The sequence below is a fragment of the Lissotriton vulgaris genome, chromosome 7, assembly GCF_964263255.1.
Source record: "Lissotriton vulgaris chromosome 7, aLisVul1.2, whole genome shotgun sequence".
NCBI lineage: Eukaryota > Metazoa > Chordata > Amphibia > Caudata > Salamandridae > Lissotriton > Lissotriton vulgaris.
In genome coordinates this window covers 846,076,377-846,086,365 of record NC_141695.1, presented here as the reverse complement: position 1 = coordinate 846,086,365, position 9,989 = coordinate 846,076,377, and the positions used below count along the sequence as shown (strand labels likewise).

General features: G+C 40.7%; 1 protein-coding gene across 1 annotated transcript; it reads right to left on the bottom strand.

The window, feature by feature from the left end:
• Positions 1–3,378: 3,378 nt before the first annotated feature.
• Positions 3,379–9,898, bottom strand: EIF2AK4 (eukaryotic translation initiation factor 2 alpha kinase 4). The gene has a single exon (XM_086931208.1). It carries the CDS (start codon positions 9,794–9,796, stop codon positions 4,796–4,798), a length of 5,001 nt encoding a protein of 1,666 aa, XP_086787334.1. The 5' UTR covers positions 9,797–9,898; the 3' UTR covers positions 3,379–4,795.
• Between the last annotated feature and the right edge of the window lie 91 nt (positions 9,899–9,989).

Sequence of the window (9,989 nt, the reverse complement as noted above, 5' to 3'; positions counted from 1 at the left end):
TGTAACATAAATGATCAACTTTTTTTATTCAAAATAATTCATGTATTATGCAGTGTATTACATTAACACAACTGCTAGTATCACTACAAAGTGATCTGATGGTGAATCTCCAGGCGGCCTTTTTGGTACCATTAAATTAACAATCAAAGTCAAGGGTTATTTAAGTTAGAGTTTGCCTTAACTATGTAAGCATGTAAAAAACAGTATGGAAGCAAAGAGCAAACAATTTTATTTCATCCCAGCATTGGGACATGGCTCAAGTAATAAGAAAACGCCCAAAAGCTACAGCACAATTTGCTGGAGCCATCCTGAAATTTGAATTATAGTTAGTTCTCAAAAGCAACCAGGCTCCTACTTCAGCTAATCTTAAGTCTTTGAACATAAAGAGTGAACTCTTGTTTCTTTTAGTATGCCTTTCATTAAAGAGCTATGCAACTCACCACAATCAGCAGCTTCAAAATAACAAGCAAAGGCAAAACCAATAGGTCTCGCCTATGCAAGAGCTATTGGTTTTTCCAATGTGCTTTAGAAAGGTTACACACCAGCATGGCTTCTGTTCAGCATGGCCATAGCTTAGTGGTGGAGTAGAGTGGAGTGGAATAGAATGGAGTGCTGTAGAATGGAGTTGTGATGACTTCTGTGGAGTGGCCATCACAGGAGTGGCATATAGTTGAGTATAGTGCAGTAAGCTGGAATGGAGTAGAGTGGAGTGATGTACAGTATCATAGATTAGAATGTTGTATAGCGGCAGAGTGGATTGCTGTAAAGTGGAGTGGCGTAGAGTGAAGTACTGTCAGAGTGGCGTAGAATGGAGTGGCATAGAGTGAAGTAGTGTCGTAGAGTGGATTATCCGAGAGAAGAGGGGAGTATAGTGGAATGGAGTAGAGTGCCGTGCAGCAGAGTAGCCTGGAGTGGTGTAGAGTGGAGTAAAGTAGCATAGAGTAGTGTCAAGGAGTGGAGTTCATTAGACTGGAGTAGAGTGGGGTGGTGTAGACTGGAGTACAGTAGTTTGGAGTAGGGTAGACTGGAGCCGAGTGTCGTGGTATGTCAGAGTGTAGTAGAGTGGAGTGTTGGAGAGTAGTGGAGTATGCATGATGTGGTAGGGCACTGCCATTGCAGATAACCAATTTCAAATTAAATGACCAATACATGTCCACAGACATACAATTTTACTGATAAAACCATACAGAGCACACACGATAATGGGTGGAAACCAGCATCACCTAGTGTATTGATTTGTTTTGACCATACTAAAATATGTGTTTCCACCAGAATTACAAAAAAAGTGTGCTTCATTTGTGCTTTCCCACTTCTGACATTCTGAAATATTCGTAGTTCATTTACTGGCATTTAAACGTTTTTTGCTAGAAACAAAAAATAACATCTAAGAAGAGCTACTTAAGTTCAATGAAAATCATCCAGAGCGGTTAATATTATTAGCGTTGCAGTAGTGACCACAATTGGTGGGATTACATTAGTGGCCTACGCATAGATTACTAGCAGTGATCACCTTAGCACACCTGGCACAGTTGCCACGGGCAATGAAAAAAAAAGTGCTGCGCCTATATGGAATGCCTCTACTTGCACAATACATAACAGCTACAGCTGTAATGTTCCAGACACCAAGGCAATTATATTAGTAATAAGTCGCCCTAATGTCCTGCGATTTATCACCCAAATATCGGCTATAAATATATTTTGGAAATGCAACCATATTTCTCCAAACATCAGTTTATGAGTTGTGGAAATACAAATGTTTTCGTCTTGGACACACACTTTTCAATTTATACATATATTGATGCAAATAAGGAAAAGCTTCTACTTTAGTAGGCTGTGTTGCACAAAGCCGAGCTCCTAAGCGTAACTGGAGCACTACTAAAAGTCCACGTGCTACTGGCTGGAGATGCCCGCCCTAGAGAATTCCCTTACCTGCCCCCAGCAAGATTGTCACATAAATTCTATCACAAAGTAGTCAGAGAAAGAAAAGTATATACCAAACTTCCTTTAAAGACAGACCCTAAAATGTGTCCTCTGTCTTTGAATGCAAAGCAAATCATGTGACAAGATAAAATAATACTTGTTTATTGGTCATTCACTTTTCAACTCCAGTGTGGTTATTTTGGGGGTGCCCCCACTTCCAGCACCTATTGGCATGGGCATGGAATTGAGGAAGGGGATTGTTTAAGTTTTGCTATTGGTGAAGATCACTGACCAACATAACACTCGTTGGCAGAACATTGCTTCTCACAAGCATGCAAAATTGATAAACTGGAAATGACAAGGATAAGCAGAATCAGTCACGCAAAAAGATAGGAGGTAGGGAACAACTTCAAACAAATACAGCATGTGTACTGCTGTGAGCATGTGTACTGCTGTGAACTAGAATACAAAACAACCGAAGACACATGTACTCCTACAGAGTACTTCACGAAAAAGAAGAAGAAGAAAAAAAAAAAGAGTTCCCAGAAAGTGAGCACTTGTGAAAGAGTACAAAGTGCTAATTAGAGAGTTGGTAAACAGACTATGTTCTACAGTGGGGACAAATACATGCTGGACAGCCTAAAGCAAATAAAGCCAAAAAATATAAAGCAAGCAAATGTTATTTACAAAACAGAAAGCCAATGGTAAGCAATGGGAGTAATGCATTTGTAGGGAAGCTTTCAACATGTCCCTAATGTCTATTTGCCGTAACACTTCTGCGCTGTCTGGTAGGCTTCGACTTAGAAAAGAGCAGTGTGTGATTATCTTCCCCTCACTTTTTCAGTGGAGGAAGAAAAAAAACGTATGGCAATTTTACATCTGGCATTAGACCAAACCTTTTGATTTCTGCTCACTACAGTATAGAACATGAGGCAATGGCTGGTCAGCTCTCTTCAGCCTTAGGAAAGAGCCACTGTGAATGACTTTCTGTTCTGTCACGAGGAGTACATCTGCACAAAAAGTAGTTCCCTTCAATGCCAGGGACTGCTATGACAATAAGCGCTCAAAAAATATTTCTGCTTTTGCCAATTTTTTATGGGGGGGGGGGGGCAGCTCCACAAACAAAGTTTCCCACAACCCACGACAAAACAAGCATTAACAAAACTAACAGGCTGGCAAGCTAATGCCACTCCACTTGATCCTCGTGTGAATAACTTACCTTTACAAATTTCACCCGTGCTTGCAATTCTGTAAAAACTTCCACATGAGCGTATATTTGAGCACTTAAAAAGGACCCTAAAAAGCAGCGATTTGCCACAAAAAAAGTTGTCACAAAGAGCATTTGCATATCTGTGAAGAGGACATGATAAATGTCTACAGAATTAAGTGACGTGGCCTTTAAGACGGTCAGACAGAAAACAGGAATCTAAATTAAGCTTTCTGAAATACTATCAACAATTGAAGCAATGCGGTTTATTTGTTTAACTGTTAAAGAGTTGACAAAATCTGCACCACAGGCACATACTCTGCCGGGCATCGTAAACAACTTGAAGGAAAAAAAAAACAACATCTTAAGGCTTGCCACATTAGCTGGACTTACAGCAGACACGCTGCAAAATATTCAACCAACTAGCGTAAAATTGACTTTCGTATTCACACCAATCACCAACACAGGACCTCCCAACAATTGTAGATTTAGATAAACTACTATGAGAATTACTGAGAAGAAAAAAGTTAGAATTTTGACGAGTAAATCAGAAGCCTATGAAGCACATTAACCAACATATCTAAGATAGAGTGTGCACATTAAAGCATTGATTGTATGACAGAAAATAAATTGTAAAGTGTGCTCATTTTCTTACTGAAATGTAACAGATATTTAATACATGGTGTGCAATGTATGCATTTGACAATGCAGCCAATTCATCCTTAGTGATAACATTTTGCAATTCTGAAGCAAAGTTAACTGATTCACTTTGCTATTACAAACACTGTCGCTCCAGCAAAATAACTTAAACGCCCCCACAAAATGGGATACGGGTGCTGAATTACTGACATGTTCCACACAAATTTTATCAGCTTAGTTGAAAAGTAAAGGAAAACACTGATATCACTTGATTTAAATAGGTGCATTGTTTGCCCAAAAATGTGAATATGTTACAAAACCCAGGTTGTTCTGGTGTTCCTCAAGCTGCCTATGTAAATGTCTGCAGTTAGACTGTTCAGACTACCACAACATGAGCAAAACTATTAGATTTGTAGCAACAAGTGGGCCACCTTGTTTTGAACAGGCAAATACTAAGAATTTCAATGTACACACTAACCAACCCCCTTATCAAGTTTACAAAACATCCATTTTATTTTTTTACAGAAAAATATTTTTTCAAAAGGTACACCGTCTGATGCTTTTAACATACAAAGGCAATTTAACGGATCAATTTAAGACATAAGCAAGTATAATATTCACTATTATTTTAGGCTACATATTTGTAGTTGTTTACTAACATTATAAAATGAAGTAATGCTGTATACCAAAATAAAGTTCTATAATTGCTTAACTGACGTGTACTCACATATTAGAGGTAAACTCCAATGTAAATTTCCTCTACAGGCTTAATAGCCCCTTCCCTATCAGAACTATGGAATGATCTTCTTGAAACTACACACACACATAACAGTTTGTTTCAGATAAGCAAGGGTTTATAAAACTACACTTTAGATCTATCTGGGATTGGAAGGGACTCAAGGTAGGCAATTTCAGTAACTGTCAAACATAAGTGACTATTTTAGAAATGTATCCTGAAATGTAAGTGGAAATGTAAAAGCTTACCTTTAATAAAATATAACTTATACAAAGGCTAGCTCAAGAATGTATTTAAAATAAAACCTTATAAGCGTCATCTCTGTAACTGTACAAGACGAGCATAGGCACATGCTTCTCAATTTTTATACTGTAAATCTCATCACATACTGATTTCAGGTAACGCTGCTTTGGCAAACCAGACAATAATTGTTTCACAGAAGCATAAAAGGCTTGTTCGTCTTTTTCACATTCTAAAGACAGTAGTGTTAAGATCGTGTCCTTTGGTAGGTCAAGTGCTAAAATTTCAATCTCTGTGTTTTTTTGCAAAAAGTTTGTGAGGAAAGTCTGGAGTTTTGAAAGCACTTGTGCTTCTGTCCTTCTCCGCATACTGGATGACAGCTTATCAGGAGCTAGAACATTCACATTTGGTGACACAGCAGCAGTTCCATGTTGTTCACACATGTTTGAAGTACTAAAACAGGATCCCTTTGAATTAGGCACTGAAGAATTCTCACAAATGTCCCTTGAATTTTTTTCATCACAGACTTTGTTCCTGAGTTTCTGGGCTAGATGATCTACTAACTCAGACTCCAAAATACGTTTTTCGGTTTGCCGTTCTTTCTCAAATGATTTTATCTTCACATGGCTTCCTTCTTTATCGGAGACAAAAGCAATATAAGCAATTCCAGCACACCTGCAATGCTCCTGCAGCTCCTCTTGGGACTGTGACCAGTCATACATGATTTCTGCTGCAATTCCAGCAGTCCATAGTTTTTGAACTATACCAATGGCTCTTCCCATGGACACCTGTCCTACACTCACGACCAGCACATCACAGCAGCTCACAGTGGAAGGTTCCTCCAAACCAGAAACGCCCACACATATCTTATCTAAAGCAATACTCACACCAACTGCTAAAGGACACGTCAAAGGTCCTGTTTGCGGTCCTCTGAACAGAGGAATAAGATGATCATATCTGCCACCAGCTGCAAGAATTTCTGGAACAACTTTTTGCCTACGTTTAATAAATGCTACAAACTGAAAGATAATGCCATTGTGCTGCTGAATCTTGTATACAAGTCCTAAATTCACAACCACTTGCTGTTTTATGCAAAGTTTCTTTAAGATGCCAACAACTTCTTCAAGGTCCTTGACACCTTGTTTAGCCAAGAAGCTGATTCCAGTTTTCTGTTTGGTAAGGGTGCTAATCATTGGCCCCATGTCTTGCAAATCTCCTTTCTGCTCCATAAAGCGATAGAGTCGAGATAACTGGAAACTATTTGGCGAAAGAGACAGGTTGCAAAATTTTGCCTCCACTTCTCTCCGGCTTAGCTTTTCTGTCATAGCATCATAAAGAATGTTATATACTTGATTAAGCTTGTCCTCTGGTACACCACAGTGTAAAAGGATGGCTTTCAGTAAGGATGTATGGTTCAGATAAACACTATAGTTCCTATCCTGCAAAACTGGAAATTCCTGGATGATCTCAGAAATTGCATATACTGTTTCAGCAATTGGCAAGTAGCTGTTTGTAGTTGATGTGACAATATCAAAAGCACATTCCGTTAGCTCTTTGGGATGATATCTGTGTAGTTTCCTTGGTCTAAAAACTCGTTCAATGCAGTACCTTTTTAAATTGGAGATATTATTTCTTGATATAAATCTTGCAAAAGGAGTCCGGAGATCATATGGAAGAGACACTAGCATCCCACAGTGATCCATAAAACATGCAGTTTCATTACTTTCTTCCATTTTCTTGTTTCTGGGCATCAACAAGGGGGTATGCAACTTAACAGCCCCATGTTTTTTAAAGACCCTGCAAACTATTTCACAAACATATTGCTGCGTCTTAACCGCATGAGGTGAAAAAAAACCCTTAAGGATATCACTGTCATATGTATAATCCACTGCTGGAGAAACACGCTGGGAAAATATTTGACTCACCATTGTCCGATAAGCTTTCCCATCAACATTTGCTAGGGTGTGATGAAGCACTTCATGAAGTTCAGACTCTTCCAATTGGGGTGGAGGGAGGTGCTCACTCTTTAGCAACTCAATGGCAGTTGGGCGGGCTGAAGGATCATGATCCAAAAGCCAACGTATGACCCTTTTTTGCTTTTCATTCTTCTCTTGTGCATAGTCTTTTGGGAAGACTATAGCAGGCTGCCTTAGGTTACTAAGAACAGAGATCCTCTCAGAAGCCGTATCCATGGGACGGTATGACATCTCAAAAAATATTATACCTAAACTAAAGAGGTCCACTTTCTGATTATAGGTGGCTTTGGTATTTCCTTGAACCTCTGGGCTCACATACAAGGCGGTGCCAACCATGCCTGTCAAATGGCTTTCTGGGTCTGACTTAACAGTGTATTCACCACACAATTCTTCATCAGCAGGTTTTGTATCACTTGTGTAAGCTGGGTGATCTGTAGCTAGACCAAAATCTCCAATTTTAACATGGTCTTCGGAGTCCAAAAAGATATTTACAGGTTTTAAATCTCTGTGGATCATGCCTTGTTCATGTATGTATGCTAGTCCATCCAAAATTTCTCTAAAAAGTCTCCAAAGTCGGCTTGTATCCAGATAGAGATTCTGATCAATAGTGTCCCGTAGTGTGCTCTTTTCACAATATTCCATCTGAATGTACAGATAATGAAGAGTTGGCGCCGATTCTGGCTCGGTTGGATGGTCTATATCTGGGGTATTTTCATTGTTACGCTCTTTAGTAAGGCTTTTTTGCACATTTTCATCTTCGTTTTCAAAAAGTATTTCACTGTCTGAGTCACTATCCGGCAAAAATGACTGTGAAAACACATCCACTTCATCATCATCTTCATCACTGGAATCCTCATTTGGTCCACTACAGTTTGCACTTGAAGATTTCTCACAAGAGGTGCTCCATTCAACTGAACTTGTTAAAATGGGAGATGGGGCATTTGCTTCAATATCATCAGACAGCCCAAGCTCATTTTTTACATTTCCCTCCATTTTTGCACAGTTCTTTTTATTTTCAGTAGTTTTCAGTTCAGATGTGCTAAGAGACGGCCTTTCATGTTTTTCAATCCAGGCATTGTAATACCGGACAATGTTTTCATGGTTCAAACGAGAAAGCAATGTTACTTCTCCTTTGATCCGCCGAAAGTGCTTGCTTGCAGGATTGATCTGAACACGTTTTACTGCATAGTAACACCCATCTAACTTGTTTTGGACCTTGAGAACAGCTCCAAATGCTCCTTTCCCTAATAACTGGATCTCTTCAAACTCACTGAAATAACGTGAAAACTGGTGTTGAGTTTCCATAATGAATGCTGCTCTGTTTACTTGACTATTTGGCACAACTGTTTCAATGCAGTCGACTCCTAAGTAATAATCAGGGCTGTCTGGTCCTAGGGAGGGTGGTGGTGGAGAATTAAGGAAATCATGGGTTAACAATTGTGAAGCACTCCATCTTTCATTATCTTCCAAGCAAACACATTTCCTCAAGAAATCTTGGAACAGACCTGGTAAGTGAGAGGGAACAATTACAGGAAATTCTTTTGCGAGTTCACCCTGGCTCAGAGATAGCAAGAGGAGGCCCAATTTCCATATGTCACCTTTCTTTCCAGTCTTGTTTGGCAGAGCATCATTGCTAAATCGAACTTTGGTTTGCTCAAACACATCTTCTTTACAAACATCGGCCAAGCGTTTTGAAATACTGTAGTCTGTTAATCTGATGTTTCCTTCTGTATCCACCAAGACACTTGAAGCACAAAGCACCTTGTGCACTACTGAATTATTATGCAAGTAGTCAAGAGCAGACAATATTTGAGCAGCATAATGACGAAGCTGGTCAACGGGAACTGGTGTTTCTTTACCAAGGAATAATAAAAGATTTGATCCATTTACATGTTCAACTAAAATGTCAACAACAATAGAGTCTTGATGCTCATTCGTGCTCATTGCTATGTAATGCACTATGTTGGGATGGCTTAATTTAACAAGTGAGGTGAACTCACTCTCTGCACCATTAATCTGTTTTTTGCATTTATCCACCTTTTCCTTTTCTTGATTGGTCAAGAACTTGCCCATTTTTTTCTTCCACTGGAGAGCCCACTGATACACAATGACAAAGCTACCTGAAGATACATCTAAAGCATTGAAGACAGACTTCCCAAGCTGTTCGCTCTGGCCAATACATTTACCTCTATGCACTGTTAGCTGCCCAGCACAACCAATGTTGAAGTGCAAAATACTATAAGATGCAGGGGCTTCTTCACTGCTGCACAATGAATACTGGCGATCTCGCCTTGACCGCCCTGCAGAACTAGTTCGAGACCTGTTTCCGCCTTGTTCTGCAAGGCTTCCATGAGACATTGTGGGTGACTTCATGCCAGCGTGGTGGTCTCCAACCTGCCCTTCTGAGTTTGAGACACTTACACTTTCCATGCGCTCCAACTTGGCCAGGTCTTTCTTCCTGCGCTCTTCTCGTTTCTCCTCCTCCCGCTTTTGTATCTCATCTAAGATTTCACGCTGCATTTGCTCCTCTTTCCTTCGGATTTCTTGAATGCGCAGCTGCTCCTCCTGCGCCTGCTTTTCCTGCTGCCTTTGTTGATTCTCCAGCATCTCTTCGTGAAAGGATTTAGGGGGAGGTTTGTTGTATTCACTGAGGAAGGACTTTGCGAAGTCGGCCAGTTGAAATATCATGACCTCACCTCTCAGACTTTCAGCCATTTGCTCCAGGCTGGTCTTTAACACACCGATGTTGTCGTGAGATAAACCCCTGGCATTTAGTAGCTCAATTTGCGGGGCCACGTCTGGGTACTCGTGGGGGCAACGCACCTGCAGGTCAACACCAACGTAGACTTCGAACTGCCCCTGGGGACGCAGAGAAAGAAGAATCTCTGGTGGCCTGTTCTGCTTCCAGACAGCTTTCTGCCTGAGGTCAATGAAGTCCTCTCCATAGATTGCTTCCAAGACCTGCAGCTCCGTCTGCTGCCTGCTGATGTGGGGCTCCAAGGCAGGACTGTCCACAGTCTCTGTATAGGGATCTTCTGGGGTTGAGAGGGGCATGGCCCAGCCTCTGCCCCCAGACATATCGCATGGCACTACATCCGCTCCTCACAGGGAGCCATGCACGAGTCAATTCAACACGTCCATCCACTCCTCGTAAGCTACTTCCAGCACGGCAGCATTGGCAGGGATGACGGACTAACCGACCAGTCATGGACATTGAGGAAAGACAAATATCGGAAGGGGCACGGACGAAGGCGGAGTACATACAACTCCT